General features: G+C 43.4%; 1 protein-coding gene across 1 annotated transcript in view; it reads left to right on the top strand.

Moving 5' to 3' along the window:
- Positions 1–17,662, top strand: part of SOD2 (superoxide dismutase 2) — a 33,461-nt gene extending 15,799 nt beyond the window's left edge. Inside the window, exons 3-5 of the mRNA XM_056567192.1 lie at positions 10,752–10,868; positions 10,966–11,145; positions 17,299–17,662. Coding sequence (XP_056423167.1) covers positions 10,752–10,868; positions 10,966–11,145; positions 17,299–17,444 — 443 coding nt within the window. The 3' untranslated portion in view covers positions 17,445–17,662. The remainder of the gene's footprint in view (positions 1–10,751; positions 10,869–10,965; positions 11,146–17,298) is intronic.
- Positions 17,663–20,372: the final 2,710 nt, after the last annotated feature.

Below are 20,372 nucleotides of genomic sequence, written 5' to 3'. Positions count from 1 at the left end.
GGGGAGAAGATATTAGATCGCCGCGGTCCCGCTGCCGGGGACCCCGGGGATCGCCGCTGCGGCACCCCGCCATCATTACTGCACAGTGCGAGTTCGCTCTGTGCGTAATGACGGGCGATACAGGGGCCGGAGCAGCGTGACGTCATGGCTCCGCCCCTCATGACATCACGGCCCGTCCCCTTAATGCAAGTCTATGGCAGGGGGCGTGACGACCGCCACGCCCCCTCCCATAGACTTGTATTGCGGGGGGCGGGCCGTGACATCACGAGGGGTGGAGTCGTGATGTAACTATGCTTCGGCCCCTGTATTGCCCGACATTACGGGCAGAGCGATCTCGCTCTGCGCAGTAATGATAGCGGGGTGCTGCAGCAGCGATCCCCGGGGTCCCCAGCAGCGGGACCCCGGGGATCTGACATCTTATCCCCTATCCTTTGGATAGGGGATAAGATGTCTAGGGGCGGAGTACCCCTTTAATGGCCAAGGCAAATTTTCTAAATCTAATGTGTCCACTTAATTGGTAATAACTTTGGAACACTTTTACTTATGAAAGCAATTCCGAGAGTTTTTTCGTGACATATTGTACTTTACATTAGTGGTTAATTTTGAATGATTGATTATATTTAGTGTTTTTTTTGTGGGAAAAAAAAAATGAAAAATTTGCATTTTTCGAGAGTTAACATTTTCTGCTCTGCTACGATAGTCATACTGCACCAAATTAATGGTTAATTCACATCTATAATAGATCTTCCCATTTGATAAACATTATTTTACTTTTTTAGAATGTTCGAAGGTTTATAAGTTTAGCAGCAATTTTCCAGATTTTCAAGAAAATTTCAAAATCTGATTTTGCAGGGACCAGCTCAGTTCTTAAGTGGAATTCAGTGGCCTGTATGTTACCCCCCCATAAATCACTCCATTTTATAAACTGCACCCCTTAAAGTATTCAGAATGACATTAACCCCTTAACGTCCTGCACCGGCTCCCGCGATATGAAGCGGGATTGCGCCGCGATCCCGCATCATATCGCGTCGGTCCTGGCGCTCATCAACGGCCGGGACCCGCGGCTAATACCACACATCGCCGATCGCGGCGATGTGCGGTATTAACCCTTTTGAAGCGGCGGTCAAAGCTCACTGCCGCTTCTAAAGTGAAAGTGACCCGGCTGCTCAGTCGGGCTGTTCGGGACCGCCGCGGTGAAATCGCAGCGTCCCGAACAGCTTACAGGACACCAGGAGGGCCCTTACCTGCCTCCTCGGTGTCCGATCGGCGAATGACTGCTCCGTGCCTGAGATCCAGGCAGGGAGCAGTCAAGCACCGATAACACTGATCACAGGCGTGTTAATACACGCCTGTGATCTGTGTAGAAGATCAGTGTGTGCAGCGTTATAGGTCCCTATGGGAGCTATAACACTGCAAAAAAAAGTGTTAATAAAGGTCATTTAACCCCTTCCCTAATAAAAGTTTGAATCGCCCCCTTTTCCCATAAAAAAAATAAAAGTGTAAAAACAGATAAAAATAAACATATGTGGTATCGCCACGTGCGTAAATGTCCGAACTATAAAAATATATCATTAATTAAACCGCACGATCAATGGCGTACGCGCCAAAAAATTCCAAAGTCAAAAAAAGCGCATTTTTGGTCCCTTTTTATACCATTAAAATATGAATAAAAAGTGATCAAAAAGTCAGATCAAAACAAAAATCATAGCAATAAAAACTTCAGACCACGGCGCAAAAAATGAGTCCGCCCTGTACGTGGAAAAATAAAAAAGTTATAGGGGTCAGAAGATTACATTTTTAAACGTATACATTTTCCTGCATGTAGTTATGATTTTTTCCAGAAGTACGACAAAATCAAACCTATATAAGTAGGGTATCATTTTAACCGTATGGACCTACAGAATAATGTGTAATTTTTACCGAAATATGCACTGCGTAGAAACGGAAGCCCCCAAAAGTTACAAAATGGCGTTTTTTCTTCGATTTTGTCGCACAATGATTTTTTTTTTCCGTTTCGCCGTGCATTTTTGGGTAAAATGACTAATGTCACGCCAAAGTAGAATTGGCGACGCAAATAATAAGCCATAACAGGGATGTGGAAATTCTATCGCCCGACGCCTGGGACAAGTAGTTTTGGGCGCCGGGCAGGTGAATTGTTTATAGATTCAGCCCTGTATCGGGCAGGGACAGACCGACGTCCCCCTTATTTTTCTTTAATGCCGGTGTGAGGCGCAGGAGCCGATGGAAGTCTCCACCTCACACCGGCGCTCAGTGTATGGAGGGGGCGGCGGCCTCCAGCTGACTGCAGAGACCCCTTATCTCCCCTCCCAGAGGATGCAGCTCTACACAAGAAGACACAGGAGGGTGAGAGAAAGGACGTACTCAGCTCTACCCCTCCCCCTCCCCTGATCTGTCTCCACAGGACCTAAACCACCACGGGGCGGTTGCTTGCTTGCACGGGGAAAGCACAGAGCAGGGGGGAGGGGGAGGACGGAAATCTCACCTCACACCGGCCAGGACTACAGCTCTGATGTCCACTCATGGCCGGATCAGGTGAGGAGGCAGAGAATACAGGCGACAGAAAGGGTGGTTGTATATGTATGGTGTGAGTGTATGTGTGATGTGTGTATGTAATGTATGATGGGGGGGGGGCAGGTGTATGTATGATGTGTGCATATGTATGGTGTATATCAGTGTTTCCCAACCAGGGTGACTCCAGCTGTTGCAAAACTACAACTCCCAGCATGCCCTGGGCATGCTGGGAGTTGTAGTTTTGCAACAGCTGGAGGCACCCTGGTTGGGAAACACTGGTGGATATGTATGGTGTGAGTGTATGTGTGATGTGTGTATGATGTCTGTCTATGTGTGATGTGTATGTAATGTATGATGTGTGTATAATGTCTGTGTGTGATGTGTATGTAATGTATGATGTGTGTATGATGTCTGTCTGTGTGATGTGTATGTAATGTATGATGTGTGTATGATGTCTGTCTGTGTGTGATGTGTATGTAATGTATGATGTGTGTATGATTGTCTGTGTGATGTGTATGTAATGTATAATGTGTGTATGATGTGTGTATGATGTCTGTCTGTGTGATGTGTATGTAATGTATGATGTCTGTGTGATGTGTATGTAATGTATGATGTCTAAGTGTGGGGTGGGTAGCGGCGGGTGTATGTATGATGTGTGCATATGTATGGTGTGAGTGTATGTGTGATGCGTGTGCGATGTGTGTGTGATGTGTGTATGATGTCGATGTGTATGTAATGTGTGATGTGTGTATGTCTGTGTGATGTGTATGTAATGTATGATGTGTGATGTGTGTATGTATGTAATGTATAATGTGTGTATGATGTCTAAGTGTGATGTGTGTGTATATGTAATGTATGATGTGGGGTGGGCAGCGGGGGGTGTATGTATGGTGTGAGTGTATGTGTGTATGATGTATGTGTGATGTGTGTATGTAATGTATGATGTGTGCATATGTATGGTGTATATGTATGGTGTATATGTATGGTGTGAGTGTATGTAATGTATGATGTGTGTATGATGTCTGTCTGTGTGATGTGTATGTAATGTATAATGTGTGTATGATGTCTGTCTGTGTGATGTGTATGTAATGTATGATGTCTGTGTGATGTGTATGTAATGTATAATGTGTGTATGATGTCTGTCTGTGTGATGTGTATGTAATGTATAATGTGTGTATGATGTCTATGTGTGATGTGTGTATGATGTCTGTCTATGTGTGATGTGTATGTAATGTATGATGTGTGGGGGGGCAGCGGTGGGTGTATGTATGCTGTATATGTATGGTGTGAGTGTATGTGTGTATGATGTCTATGTGTGATGTGTATGTAATGTATGATGTGTGTATAATGTCTAAGTGTGATGTGTATGTATGTGATGTATGATGTGGGGTGGGCAGCGGCAGGTGTATGGATGGTGTGAGTGTATATGTATGGTGTGAGTGTATGTGTGTATGTAATGTATGATGTGGGGGGGGGGGGCAGTGGCTGGGGTGTGTGTATGTATGATATGGGGGCAGTGGCTAGTGTATGATATGTGTATGCATGAATGTTTTGTATAGGAGTGGACTGTCACGTCGGGCATTAGGGCAGTTGTACCATCTAATTTTATTTATTTTTAGTGGCACCCGCACTAAATTGCACCCCCAGAATCCCGCCCCCTTCATACTCATCCGCCAACCAAGAGCCCCACGGATGCACACAAACACGCCCGAACCAAAACTACAACTCCCAGCATGTTGCACCATAACTTAAACTGTAGAACTATAAAGTGTAACATGCTGGGAGTTGTAGTTTTGGTTCGGGTCAGCTGCAGAGCCATAGGCTGCATCAGGGCATGCTGGGTGTTGTAGTTACTAACTGCAATTCCCAGTGTTCCCTGACACATCCTCTGGCTCTGCAGCTGACACAAACCAAAACTACAACTCCCAGCATGTTACACAATAACCTTAACTGTACTACTATACAGTGCAACATGCTGCAACACCCACACAACCATAGGCTGTATCAGGGCATGCTGGGTGTTGTAGTTATCTAGTAACTAAATGCAACTTCCAGCATTTTCTGACACAAAATGCACCATATAAACTGGAGAAGCAGACCCCCCCCCCCCCACCCCCAGTAACACATAAGTCCCTATTGAGACTGAAAAATAGTGATTAAAATATTTTAAAAAGTGCGTATACATGTGAATAAGCCCCTTTCCTAATAAAAGTTTCCAATTTTCTTTAAATAAAAATAATGTACAAAAATAAACAGAAGTGGTATCGCTGCATGTGGAAATGTCCAGACTATTAAAATATAATGTAAATTAAACCGTACGGTGAACGGTGTAAATGTAAAAAAATAGTCCAGAATTGTTCATTTTTGGTCACTTCATACGAGAAATTTTTTATGGTGATCAAAAAGTTACATCTAGACTTTTCTGTGGTTCCCTCGGGTGTAAGAGGATCTACAGCTCTCCCTCCGCTAATAGCCTGGCATACTGCGATCACCTATTAACCCATTAGATCAGCGCTGTCAGCAGTGTCTAAAGGATCTTATATCCATCCCTGGTGGTCTAGTGGGGGGGGGATCAGACTATTTTGGTTGAAATTATTTTATCTACCAGGACAAGTGGATTTTCTTGAGGGACAAGTAGATTGTGTCCCGCTTTAGTCCCTTGGACAAGTAGTTTTTTTTATAAAATTTCAACACCCCTGCATAATATGGATTTTTAGGTGGAAAATTGAAAGAGTTATGATTTTTAAAAGGTAAGGAGGAAAAAACGAAAGTGCAAAAACGGAAAAACCCTGAGTCCTTAAGGGGTTAAAGAAGTTTATTAACCCTTTAGGTGTTTCACAGAAATGAAAGCCAAATGGAGGCTGAATTTTTAAATTTTTAATTTTTTTGCAGACTTTTCATTTTAATCCATTTTTTTTTCTGTAACACAGTAGGTGTTGACAAAGAAATACAACTCAAGATTTATTCCCTAAATTCGGACCTATTTAAATATCCCATGTATCCCTAAGTGTATCTCACACAGGCCTCAGACATGAAGACGTGCTGTGTGGATTTGGAGCGTCCTTTTAGTTCAGCAAGTTTTGTTGGCATCAGATAAAGTTGCAGAGGCCTTGGGGTGCAAAAAATATTTTTTGGGAGACGAATTGACTTTCATTGGTACCATTCAGGGGTACATGTCACACTGATCTCTTTTTATCGAGGTGGTATACATAAAAAAAAAAACTATTCCTTGGTAGTTTTTTATAAAAAGGTCATTTATAAAAAGGTGTTTTTTAGGTCGTTCATCATGCGGTATAAATGACATGTTAACGTTACTTTGCAGGTTGATATAGTTATGGCGATACCAAATTCTATATATTTTTTTTTTAAACATGTTAGTTCATTTGTAGCATAAAAACTATTGTAATAAAAAAAACACGTTTGTACACTGAAGCAATTGTCAGGCCTGTTAACCTAATAGATGCTGTGGTCACAGTGATAACAGGTTTAACTCAAGATTGTAGCACAGTTACGATCCTGAGTGCTGCAGGCAGCCTGCCCCAATGGGGCCCAACTCGCCACCGATCGCGTTGTGTGAAGTGACGGAGGAGAGGGGGAAGGAGACCCCCGCCAGATCACTGCTATCGGTCCGTCTGTACTGACGGGCCAGTAGGAGCGATTGCTGGCCGGGGACCGCTGCAATTGGTCCCTGGCCGGCTTCAGGGAGGCTCGGCTGTGCAGCACAGCAGAGCTCAATAAACTGTCACAGCGCCCAGTGGTGCTGTGACAGTTTATTCTCATCAGGTACATGTACCTGATGATGCGGGAAGTCATCCCTAATCATCAGGTACATGTACCTGATTCTGCGTAAACTGGTTAATGCTGTCTTAACTCTTTGGGGACGAAGGGCGTATGCATACGCCCTTGCGTCCCGTCATTTAAGGACGGAGGGCGTATCTATACACCCTCCGTATTTCCGATCACTGCCGCTCGCCGGGTGGTGATCGGACCGGGATGCCTGCTGATATCTATCAGCAGGTATCCCGTGGCAATGCCTGGGGGGTCCTGAGACCCCCCCCCCCCCCCATATCGGCGATCGCAGCAAATCGCAGGTCAATTCAGACCTGCTATTTCCCGCGATCCGGGCAAATCGGGTCACTGGTGACCCGATCTCCCGGAAAATAAGACTGATCGGAGCTGTCAGACCGCTCCGACCAGCCTTAAGCGTAGGAGCGAGGTGGCAATGTTGCCACCCCCTCCTAATCCCTGCCATTGGTCGGTCAGGCTGACCACCAATGGCAGGAGGGGGGCGGGGGGGTTACAGTTCATTTCCCCCCACTCTGCGCACCGATCGAAGTCGGTACAGAGCGGGGGGAACACTGGCGGCGAGGTGGGGGACATGGCCCGGCTTACCCGGACCGGAGGCGGCGTGGGCAGCATCCCGGAGCAGCGGCGGCAGGAACAAGCGGCGCGAGCAGGAGGAGCGGCGGCCGGAAAGTGCGGCTGAGAAGGCTGCAGTGAAGATCGCGGTAAGTGATCTTCACTGTGGCCTTCTAAAAGCTGCAAAACTACAACTCCCAGCATGCCCACACAGCCAAAGGCGGTCTGGGCATGCTGGGAGTTGTAGTTTTGCAACATCTGGAGGGTCACAGTTTGGAGACCACTGTGTAGTGGTCTCTAAACTGTGGTCCTCCAGATGTTGCAAAACTACAACTTTCAGCATGCACTGACTGTCTGGGCATGCTGGGAGTTGTAGTTTTGCAACATCTGAAGTGGCACAGTTTGGAGACCACTATATGGTGGTCTCCAAACTGTAGCCCTCCAGATGTTGCAAAACTACAACTCCCAGCATGCCCAGACAGTCAGGGATGCTGGGCGTGTAGTTCTGCAATATCTGGCCCTTCAGATGTTGCAGAACTACAACTCCCAGCATGCCTGGACAGTCTAGGCATGCTTGGAGTTGTAGTTTTGCAACATCGGAAGGGCTACAGTTTGGAGGCCACTGTTCTTCCCCAGTTGTTGCAGAACTACAACTCCTAGCATGCCCAGACTGTCCAGGCATGCTGGGAGTTGTAGTTCTGCAACATCTGAAGGGCCAGATATTGCAGAACTACACGCCCAGCATCCCTGATTTTCTGGCCGTGCTGGGAATTGTAGTTTTGCAACAGCTGTAGGCACACTGGTTGGGAAACACTGAGCTAGAGTCTGTTTCCTAACTCAGTGATTCCAACCCGTGTGCCTCCAGCTGTTGCAAAACTACAACTCCCAGAGTGCACTGACAGACTGTACATGCTGGGAGTTGTAGTCTTGCAACAGCTGGAGGCACATGGGTTGGAATCACTGAGCTAGAGTCTGTTTTCTAACTCAGTGGTTCCCCACCAGTGTGCCTACAGCTGTTGTAAAACTACAACTCCCAGCATGTACGGTCTGTCAGTGCATTCTGGGAGTTGTCATTTTGCCACAGCTGAAGGTTTGGGGCGCCCCCCCCCCCCCCATGTGAATGTACAGGGTACATTCACACGGGTGGGTTTCCTTCAAGGAAACTTACTGTGAACCCCTGCCTGTGTGACTGTACCCTAAAAACACTACATATACACCCCCTTACACGTCGCCGCCCCCCCCCCCCCCCCCCCCCCAATAAAAATCAAAAATGTCTCCTACGGCAGTGTTTCCTAAACTGCACCTCCAGCTGTGGCAAAACCACAACTCCCTGTGTTGCCGGACAGCCATAGACTGTCCTCGCAGGCTGGGAGTCTTGCAACAGCTGGAGGCACCCTGTGGGAGACACTGCTGTAGGGTTTTGGTGGAGACAAGCCCCTTCCTTGTAACCGGGTCCACCCCTACTGCAATTTCCTTATTCAGGCCTCAAATGCGCATGGCGCTCTCTCACTTCAGAGCCCTGTCGTATTTCAAGGCAACAATTTAGGGCCACATAAGGGGTATCTCCGTACTCGGGAGAAATTGCGTTACAAAGTTTGGGGGGATTTTTCTCCCATTACCCTTTGTAGAAATGGTAAATTATGGGGAAAAACCTGCACTTTAGTGAAATTTTTTTTTTCTCATTTACCCATCCGAATTGAACGAAAAGTCGTCTAACACCTGTGGGGTGTTAAGGCTCACTGGACCCCTTGTTACGTGCCTTGAGGGGTCTAGTTTTCAAAATAGTATGCCATGTGTTTTTTTTTTTTGCTGTTCTGGCACCATAGGGGCTTCCTAAATGCAACATGCCCCCATGCCCATGCCTCTCCAAAATCCCTTTGTCGTTCCTTCCCTTCTGAGCCCTCTACTGCGCCCGCCGAACACTTGACATACACATATGAGGTATTTCCATACTCGAGAGAAATTGGGTTTCAAATTTTGGGGGGCTTTTTCTCCTTTTACTCCTTGTAAAATTTCAAAAACTGGGTCTACAAGAACATGAGTGTAAAAAATTTAGATTTTGAATTTTCTCCTTCACTATGCTGCTATTCCTGTGAAACACCTAAAGGGTTAACAAACTTACTGAATGTTATTTTGAATACTTTGAGGGGTGCAGTTTTTATAATGGGGTCATTTATGGGCTATTTCTAATATGAAGACCCCTCAAATCCACTTCAAACCTGAACTGGTCCCTAAAAAATTCTGATTTTGAAAATGTTGTGAAAAATTGGAAAATTTCTTCTGAACTTTGAAGCCCTCTGATGTCTTCCAAAAGTAAAAACATGTCAACTTTATGATGCAAACATAAAGTAGACATATTGTATATGTGAATCAAAATATTTATTTAGAATGTTTATTTTCCTTACAAGCAGAGAGCTTCAAAGTTACAAAAATGCAAAATTTTAAATTTTTTCATTAAATTTTGGAATTTTTCACCAAGAAATGATGCAAGTATCGACCAAAATTTACCACTAACATAAAGTAGAATATGTCACGAAAAAACAATCTCGGAATCAGAATGAAAAGTAAAAGCATTCCAGAGTTATTAATGCTTAAAGTGACAGTGGTCAGATGTGCAAAAAATGCTCCCGTCCTTAGGGTTATAATGGGCTCCGTCCCCAAGGAGTTAAGAATGAAACCTAAAATCATTATCTTCATGTCCCTTGGAGCCTCTGGAAGAGATTACTTTAAAATGTCTAACCTCAAAGCTGTATTCTTGATTGTCATCCCCTCTGCAGGGAGGAACGGTAAGATCTAATCATTTTCGAGAGTCGTACCTAATGGAGTTGATAGAGTTGTATTGAGGCCTAATCCCACCTTCCTACAAAAAGTGGTGACAAATTTTCACAGACCTAATTTTTCTTTTGTGTGCTAATCTGAAGAATGACAGGACTTTTCACATGCTAGATGTTACATGTACTTTAATTCATTAACTTAATATGAAAAAAACTAGCTGTATCTTTTTTAGTAAAATTTCAAGCGCATAATAAAAGGGGAGGAGGGAGTATATCTTTCTCTCTATCTCTAATCTTCATGCGACATGAGTTTTGGCAGTTTACATTTTCATAAATTCATAATTTTCCTCCCACTTAGGTGTTGTTTCAGTATTTTGTGCATAGTTGGAGCCTGGGTGGGGGGAGGGACCTCTCTAACCCCTCTGTGCCTCCTGTTCCTTGCCGAATCAAGGGGCGACTTCCAGGTGTTGTTGTTATGATGAATGAAAACCTGATTATCAATAATTATTCCTTCTTTAGTTTTGTTTTTTCAACTGTAAATGTTTATTGAAGTTTTACAATTTGTCAAACAAAAGTACAGATGACCTAGACAAAAGGCACAGTACTGCAAAGGCAGGGCAAAATAAGGATAGTTCACCAATCAGGAAGCCTCTGACTAAAAAATGAGATAACGCCTGGATGTTCCAAGAGAGCTAAAGTCGGATACATCCGTATCACCAAAGACAACACAATTAGACAGGGGTAGACAAACAAACACACGTTAGACAAAGGAATTATTCCTTCTTTTGTCTCTCATCTAACTAGTGGTCTCCTGTGCAGATTTTGAGATTGTATGTCAAGAGCTTTTTTTATGTTAAAACTAAAAGTAGGAAAAATGCGGTGTTCGAGAACTGTCTGTAATGTTAGTGAACCTATACGATCCTCTAAAAAGATCATTCACAATGATGGATGCCGAGGCTTCTGTTATTTTAGAATTTCTTTATTGTATGAGGTTTAACATTTGTCTTGATATCAGTCTATTGTGATTTGTAACATTAGATAATGACTTGTCTCCTAAGCGTAACCTGTTTTTTCATTCATCTGTAGGGGATGTGACTGCTCAGGTTGCTCTTCAGCCTGCCCTTAAATTCAATGGTGGCGGACATATTAATCACACTATTTTCTGGACAAATCTTTCTCCCAATGGAGGGGGAGAACCTCAAGGTTTGTATACATGCATGTACTTCATAAATACATTGCTAATTCATATATTCCTAAAATGCTGTGACTTTGAACCAATGACTAATTGTGTGTACATCAGGTGACCTGTTGGAGGCAATCAAACGGGACTTTGGCTCTTTTGAGAAGTTTAAGGAGAAGCTGACTACTGTGTCAGTGGGAGTCCAGGGATCAGGATGGGGCTGGCTAGGTTACAACAAAGAATCCAATCGCCTGCAAGTTGCTTCCTGTGCCAATCAGGACCCTCTCCAAGGAACAACAGGTGAGACCACACAGTATTTTTAAATGGCTTTAAAAAGTAAATAGGCTTTTTGCATCTTAGTGTGCTTCATAGCATAACCCCTTTTATGGACCCTTAAGATGTTACAGGGTTTGTTTCTTCAGAGAAAAACAATTTTCTTAAGTGTCCTTCTCATTTGAGAAACATGTTCATGTTACAGACACGTCTAAAGTCTTGACTGGTCTGTGTGTTCAGACCCCCTCCGATAATTAGAACGAGCTGGGAGAAGTGTGCACCGCTGTGTACCTTACTCTGCAGCTTGTTGCCTTTTCCTTCTCGCTGTAGGAGGTGTCCACCATAGACTTACAATGGAGCATGTCTCCTGCAGTGAGATTAAGATTGCACTGGGAAATAAAGTGCACATTCACATGCTTATACTGGCTTATTCTAATAATTGGTCAGGGTCTGGGTGTCAGATCCCAACCAATGAAAACTTTTCACCAGTCTTTGTGACATGTAATTTTTTTTTGCAAATGATAGTAGCACTTTACAGCACACTACTGTTATTCTGGCAGGTGTAACTATGTGATCACCACTAGGTGTGCGTTCAGGAAAGGGGTTTTCTTCTTTAATGGGGTTCTTAGTTTTGCACAACCTCTTCTTAGAAGGGTTCCTTGACAATGAGCTAATCTGAACTGTCCCTCTAAAAAGTGTATAGAAGCCCAACAAAAAAAAACTATCTTCAGGAAACCTGGTAGTAAATGGGCAGCCTTCCTGCAGCACCACAACATAGATTAGGCAGCCTGCAGCACCCCTTAGGGTTGGTGGGTTGTCTCATTGTAACTGCTCTGTACTTTGGCCAAGAGATGAGTCTAGGCCATGCCATTTTTCATAAAATCTGAAAGCTGTCCTACCCAGTGATCAGCTTGTTGTTTATCACTATGCATGGCAAAAAATAAAATAGCCAGCACAACTGCGTAATTCACCACGGGGGCAAGCTGTGGGGCAAATACAAAGTATACAAAAAGAAAGTTGCAGCAGCACTCTTGGTCAAAATATTGAGGCGCTTAACACACTTTATGATCACAACTTTATGATCTGGCCTTCACCCAGCAGAGATGAGTGGAATTAGCGTGTTGTGGGGCCACCTCTGCGTGGTGGATGGGGGATACATTTTGATCAAAAAGTGCTGCTGCAACCTTTTTCTATACTCTTTCCAAGGATTTTTATTATTTTAACCCCTTAAAAACCAGGGGCGTACAGGTACGCCTTTGTTCCCTGGTACTTAAGGACCAAGGGCGTACCTGTACGCCCGTGGGAATTTCGGTCCCCGCCGGGCGGGGATCGCGCCGGGGTGACTGCTGATATCTATCAGCAGGCACCCCGCGCAAATGCCCAGGGGGGTCATTAGACCCCCCCCCATGTCGGCGATCGGCGCAAATCGCAAGTGAATTCACACTTGCGATTTGCGCCGATTCCGGGTCATACGGGTCTATGGTGACCCGGTGACCCGGAATAGAAGGGGGATCGCGGGTGTCCTAGACACCCACGATCCCCCTGTAGCGATAGGAGTGAGGTGGCAGGGTTGCCACCCCTCCTATCTCTGCTATTGGTGGTCTAGACGTGACCACCAATAGCAGATCGGGGGCGGAGGGGTTTACTTTCGGTTTCCCCGTCCTGCCCTCCCACAATAGGCGGGGCAGGACGGGGAAACCGACAGGGACCGGCGCCGAAGATCCACTTACCCATCGGCGACGGCAGCGGGCGACGATCAGCGGCAGCAGCGGGCGACGAACGGCGGAAGAAGAGGACGGCGACGCAGCTCCCTGGATCCGACGGAAGCCGGTGAGTTACTTAGCAACATCTGGAGGGCTATAGTCTGAGACCACTATAGTGGTCTCTAAACTGTAACCCTCCAGATGTTGCAAAACTACAACTCCCAGCATGCCCAGAGAGCTGTTTAGGCTTGCTGAGAGTTGCAGTTTTGCAACAGCTGGAGGTCTACAGTTTGAGACCACTGCAAAGTGATCTCTATACTGTGCACCTCCAGATCTTGCAAAACTACAACTCCCAGCATGCCCAGACAGCAGTTTGCTGTCTGGGCATGCTGGGAGTTGTAGTTTTGCAACATCTGGAGGTCCACAGTTTGGAGACCACTATGCAGTGGTCTCTAAACTATAGCTCTACAGATGTTGCAAAACTGCAACTCCCAGCAAGCCTAAACAGCTCTCTGGGCATGCTGGGAGTTGTAATTGCGATCCCTCCAGCTGTTGCATAACTACATCTCCCAGCATGCCTTTCGGCGATCAGTACATGCTGGGAGTTGAAGTTTTGCAACAGCTGGAGGCACACTGGTTGGAAAATACTGAGTTAGGTAACAGAACCTAACTGAAGGTTTTCCAACCAGTGTGCCTCCAGCTGTTGCAAAAGTGCAACTCCCAGCATGCACGGTCTGTCAGTACATGCTGGGAGTTGTAGTTTTGAAACAGCTGGAGGTTTGGCCCCCCCCCATGTGAACGTACAGGGTACATTCACACTGGTGGGTTTACAGTAAGTTTTCTGCTTCAAGTTTGGGCTGTGGCAAATTTTTCACCGCAGCGCAAACTCCTTGCGGTAAATTCACTGTAAACCCGCCAGTGTGAATGTACCCTAAAAACACTACACTACACTACCACATAATAAAGAGTAAAACACAACATATACACCCCCTTACACTGTCCCCCTAATAAAAAATAAAAAACGTATTGTACGGCAGTGTTTCCAAAACAGAGCCTCCAGCTGTTGCAAAACATCTCCCAGCATTTCCGGACAGCCACTGACTGTCCAGGCATGCTGGGAGTTTAGCAACAGCTGGAGGCACCCTGTTTGGGAATCACTGGCGTAGAATACCCCTATGTCCACCTCTGTGCAATCCCTAACTTAGTCCTCAAATGCGCATGGCGCTCTCTCACTTCAGAGCCCTGTCGTATTTCAAGGAAACAGTTTAGTGCCACATATGGGGTATCTCCGTACTCGGGAGAAATTGCGTTACTAATTTTGGGGGCTTTTTTCCCTTTTACTCCTTATGAAAAAGAAAAGTTGGGGTCTACACCAGCCTGTTAGTGTAAAAAAAAAATTTTTTTTTACATTAACATGCTGGTGTTGTCCTTTACTTTTTATTTTCATGGGAGGTAAAAGGAAAAAAAAGACCCCCAAAATTTGTAACGCAATTTCTCCTGAGTACGGAGGTACCCCATATGTGGGCGTAAAATGCTCTGCGGACGCACAACAAGGCTCAGGAGTGAGAGCGCACTATGTACATTTGAGGCCTAAATTGGTGATTTGCACATTGGTGGCTGATTTTACAGCGGTTCTGACATAAGTGCAAAACAATAAATACAAACATGTGACCCCATTTTGGAAACGACACCCCTCACGTAACGTAACAAGGGGTATAGTGAGCCTGAACACCCCACAGGTGTTTGACAAATTTTCATTAAAGTTGGATGGGAAAATGAAAAAAAAAAAAAATTTTCACTAAAATGCTGGTGTCACCCTAAATTTTTCATTTTCACAAGGGAAAATAAAAAAAGCCCCCCAAAATTTGTAACCCAATTTCTTCTGAGTAAGAGCATACCCCATATGTGGATGTAAAGTGCTCTATGGGTGCACTACAATGCTCAGAAGAGAAGGAGCGCCATTGGGATTTTGAAGAGAAAATTTGTCCAGAATTGAAGGCCACTTGTGTTTACTAAGCCCCCCGTGGTACCAGAACAATGGACCCCCCATATGTGACCCCATTTTGGAAACTACACCCCTCATGTAATGTAATAAGGGGTACAGTGAGCATTTACGCCCCACAGGTGTCTGACAGATTTTTGGAACAGTGATCCGTGAAAATGAAAAATGTAATTTTCCATTTGCACAGCCCACTGTCCCAAAGATCTGTCAAACGCCAGTGGGGTGTAAATGCTCACTGCACCACTTATTAAATTCTGTGAGGGGTGTAGTTTCCAAAATGGGGTCACATGTGGGGGGGTCCACTGTTCTGGCACCACGGGGGGCTTTGTAAAAGCACATGGCCCCTGACTACCATTCCAAACGAATTCTCTTTCCAAAAGCTCAATGGTGCTCCTCCTCTTCTGAGCATTGTAGTTCGCCCGTAGTGCACTTCAGGTCCACTTATGGGGTACCTCCATACTCAGAAGAGATGGGGTTACAAATTTTGGGGGGTATTTTCTGCTATTAACCCTTGAAAAAATGTGAAATTTGGGGGGAAACACACATTTTAGTGAAAAAAATATATACATTTTTTTACATATGCAAAAGTCGTGAAACCCGTGTGGGGTATTAAGGCTCACTTTATTCCTTGTTACGTTCCTCAAGGGGTCTAGTTTCCAAAATAGTATGCCATGTGTTTTTTTTTTTTTTTTTTTGCTGTTCTGGCACCATAGGGGCTTCCTAAATGCGACATGCCCCCCGAGCAAAATTTGCTCTCAAAAAGTCAAATATCACTCCTTCTCTTCGGAGCATTGTAGTTCGCCCGTAATGCACTTCATGCCAACTTATGGGGTACCTCCATACTCAGAAGAGATGGGGTTACAAATTTTGGGGGGTATTTTCTGCTATTAACCCTTGCAAAAATGCGAAATTTGGGGGGAAACACACATTTTAGTGAAATTTTTTTTAATTTTTTTTACATATGCAAAAGTTGTGAAACCCCTGTGGGGTATTAAGGCTCACTTTATTCCTTGTTACGTTCCCCAGGGGGTCTAGTTTCCAAAATGGTATGCCATGTGGGTTATTTTTGCTGTTCTGGCACCATAGGGGCTTCCTAAATGCAACATGCCCCCCAAAAACCATTTCTGAAAAACGTACTCTCCAAAATCCCCTTGTCGCTCCTTCGCTTCTGAGCCCTCTACTGCGCCCGCCGAACACTTTACATAGACATATGAGGTATGTGCTTACTCGAGAGAAATTAGGCTACAAACATAAGTATACATTTTCTCCTTTTACCCCTTGTAAAAATTCAAAAATTGGGTTTACAAGAACATGCGAGTGTAAAAAATAAATATTGTGAATTTTCTCCTTCACTTTGCTGCTATTCCTGTGAAACAACTAAAGGGTTAAAACACTTACTGAATGTCATTTTGAATACTTTGGGGGGTGTAGTTTTTATAATGGGGTCATTTGTGGGGTATTTCTAATGGGAAGACCCTTCAAATCCACTTCAAACCTGAACTGGTCTCTGAAAAAAAGCGAGGTTCAAAATTTTGTGAAAAATTGGAAAAGTGCTGCTGAACTTTGAAGCCCTCTGGTGTCTTCCAAAAGTAAAAACACATCAATTTTATGATGCAAACATAAAGTAGACATATTGGAAATGTGAATAAAATAAAAAAATATTTTGAATATCCATTTTCCTTACAAGCAGAGAGCTTCAAAGTTAGAAAAATGCTAAATTTTCTAATTTTTCATCAAATTTTGGGATTTTTCACCAAGAAAGGAGGCAAGTTACCACAAAATTTTACCACTATGTTAAAGTAGAATATGTCACGAAAAAACAATCTCTGAATCAGATTGATAACTAAAAGCATTCCAGAGTTATTAATGTTTAAAGTGACAGTGGTCAGATGTGCAAAAAAACGCTCTGGTCCTAAGGTGTAAAATGGCCTGGTCCTTAAGGGGTTAATAACCTACTTATGTGATAACAATTTATGTACTGTAATAGTATATGTTTTATGAAAATGGATTAAATGCACTTGAGCATTTTTAAGTAGTTATTTGCTTGTCACTGTCTTGTTATGCCAGAGAGCTAGGACTACTTCAAAATTAGTCCAGCTGTAGCAGCACTGTAAGAAATATAACATTGGACACATTACAGGATGATTTTTTTAATGCATCGTGAACATTTAGTGTGGACATTCAATCATAAGGTATCCTATATTTGAATGGGACAATTAACTCTAGATAAAACGCCTGATGGTGAAACGTGTCGTATGGCCACCAGACGGGAGAACGCATCCTGCTGCATTCCGCTGTCCAGCATGCACAATAATTAACGCCAGATCCTAAATAACTGATGCCATCTTATGCACTTCTGGCATCACTTGTGACATTAGTTGCTGCGTTCTTCGAATTAGTCAGATATATAATTCTATACTAACTGTCTTCCACTAAAACTGAATAGTGATACTTTCCTTCTGTTTTGCTTTCCAGGTCTCATCCCTCTTCTAGGTATTGATGTTTGGGAGCATGCTTACTACTTACAGTACAAGAACGTTAGACCGGACTATCTAAAAGCAATCTGGGATGTTATCAACTGGGAGAATGTATCAGAAAGATATCGGGCCTGTAAAAAATAAACTTTATTTTTATAGTAATCTGCTCCATCCTATATAAGCACTTAGAACCCATTACAATTGTAGGTGGACTTCCTTAGATGTTTGTTAATTTTCTTATGTTACAAAAGCCATGCCTTCTCATTCAGAATACTTACAGCACCTTTACACTTCTGCAAACCTGTGAAGAGTTTTGCTTGATTTCTGCTTACAATAAAAGCGACTGAAAGATCTGAAATATCTTTCCTGTGTAAGTGTGTTTCTTCTTTGGATCATATCAGTTTTCAATTTTAGTGATGTAATGTACTTTAAGCCTCAGTCTACAACTTAAAGGGGTACTCCGCCCCTAGACATATTATCCCCTATTCAAATCATAGGGGGTGAGATGTCTGGGCACTGGACCCCCTGCAATCTCCGGGCTGGCACCCCAGAGTTCTGGACATTTATGTTCAGAACACCAGCTTTGGGCGCATGTGGTTATGACTCCACGCCCACTCACAACTGTGGTACAGCCTATCCTTTCGATGGGGTATAAGATGTCTTGGGACAGAGTACCCTTCAAGGTTTGTGTAATTATATCTCCTTCAGGACACACATTGTTGGCCTTGAAGACAATGATTTATTTTTATTTATTCCTTTCTTCCTATTTCTCCTTAATCACTGGATATAGGGGGAGATTTATCAAAACCTATGTAGAAGATTGATGCAGTTGCCCACAGCAACCAGATTGCTTCTTTCATTTTTCACAGTCCTCTTTAAAAATTTAAGAAGTGATCTGCTATGGGCAACTGTACCACTCTTTCTCTGCACAGGTTTTGACAAGTCTACCTCATAGCGAGCAATATCTTTATCTATGTAGCTCTATTGGGGCTATTATGCGTAAAACTAAACTGTTGTATTTTGTTTTAAGGGAGCTTATTTTTGGACCAGCCCTAGACAAGATCTGGGTGAAAAGATAGGAAAGACCTTTAAAAGAAAGGTAATTTTGCAACTTTGGTAGACAGTATGCCTATAGGGGAAAGGGCAAATCAGGGAGAAGGATCTATCCTAAGGGTCAGAAAATCAAAAACATTATTTTTTTCATCCGCACAGAAGGTCCCACCGGAAACATTGACATCTTTACCCTTCCAGTACTTTACCCTTCTAGTACTTTTTAGCAGTGGTATGCTACAGAGGAAGTTCTTTTTGAATTTCTTATTTGTCTTTTACACAGTCGTCTCTGCTGACACCTCTGTCCATGTCAGTAACTGTCCAGAGCAGCATAGCTTTGCAATAGAGAATTTCTCCTGCTCTGGACAGTTCCTGATATGGGCATCAGGTGTCAGCAGAGAGCACCGTGGACAAGACAAAAAAAAAATTAAAAAACAGCAGAATTTCCTCTGTAGCATGCAGCTGCTAAAAAGTACTGGATGGGTAAATATTCACTGTAGGACCTGGCCATTTTTTGCACATCTGACCACTGTCACTTTTTAAGCATTAACCCCTTAAGGACCAGGCCATTTTACTTCTTAGGACCAGAGCGTTTTTTGCACATCTGACCACTGTCACTTTAAACATTAATAACTCTGGAATGCTTTTAGTTATCATTCTGATTCAGAGATGGTTTTTTCGTGACATATTCTACTTTAACATAGTGGTAAAATTTTGTGGTAACTTGCATCCTTTCTTGGTGAAAAATCCCCAAATTTGATGAAAAATTTGAAAATTTAGCTTTTTTCTAACTTTGAAGCTCTCTGCTTGTAAGGAAAATGGATATTCCAAATAAAAAAATTTTTGATTCACATATACAATATGTCTACTTTATGTTTGCATCATAAAATTGACGTGTTTTTACTTTTGGAAGACACCAGAGGGCTTCAAAGTTCAGCAGCAGTTTTCCAATTTTTCACAACATTTTCAAACTCACTATTTTTCAGGGATCAGTTCAGGTATGAAGTGGATTTGAAGGGTCTTCATATTAGAAATACCCCACAAATGACCCCATTATAAAAGCTGCACCCCCCAAAGTAGTCAAAATGACATTCAGTCAGCGTTTTAACCCTTTAGGTGTTTCACAGGAATAGCAGCAAAGTGAAGGAGAAAATTCACAATCTTCATTTTTTACACTCGCACGTTCTTGTAGACCCAATTTTTGAATTTTTACAAGGGGTAAAAGGAGCAAATTTATACTTACATTTGTAGCCCAGTTTCTCTCGAGTAAGGACATACCTCATATGTCTATGTAAATTGTTCGGCGGGCGCAGTAGAGGGCTCAGAAGTGAAGGAGCGAGAAGGGGATTTTGGAGAGTACATTTTTCTGAAATGTTTTTTTTGGGGGGGGGGGGGGGGGGGCATGTTGCATTTAGGAAGCCCCTATGGTGCCAGAACAGCAAAAAAAAAAAAAAACACATGCTATACCATTTTGGAAACTAGACCCCTTGAGGAACGTAACAAGGAATTAAGTGAGCCTTAATACCCCACAGGTGTTTCACAACTTTTGCATATGTAAAAAAAAATTTTTTTTCACTAAAATGTGTTTTTCCCCCCAAATTTCACATTTTTGCAAGGGTTAATAGCAGAAAATGCCCCCAAAATTTGTAACCCCATCTCTTCTGAGTATGGAGGTACCCCATAAGTTGACCTGAAGTGCACTTTGGGCAAACTACAATGCTCAGAAGAGAAGGAGTCATATTTGGCTTTTTGAGAGCAAATTTTGCTCGGGGGGCATGTCGCATTTAGGAAGCCCCTATGGTGCCAGAACAGCAACAAAAAAAACACATGGCATACCATTTTGGAAACTAGACCCCTTGAGGAACGTAACAAGGAATAAAGCGAGCCTTAATACCCCACAGGGGGTTTCACGACTTTTGCATATGTAAAAAAAAAAAATGTTTCACTAAAATGTGTTTCCCCCCCAAATTTCACATTTTTGCAAGAGTTAATAGCAGAAAAGACCCCCCCCCAAATTTGTAA

Source organism: Hyla sarda, chromosome 3 (assembly GCF_029499605.1).
Source record: "Hyla sarda isolate aHylSar1 chromosome 3, aHylSar1.hap1, whole genome shotgun sequence".
Lineage (NCBI taxonomy): Eukaryota > Metazoa > Chordata > Amphibia > Anura > Hylidae > Hyla > Hyla sarda.
Note: the sequence above shows the minus strand (reverse complement) of the source record. Positions and strands in the feature narration are given on the sequence as shown.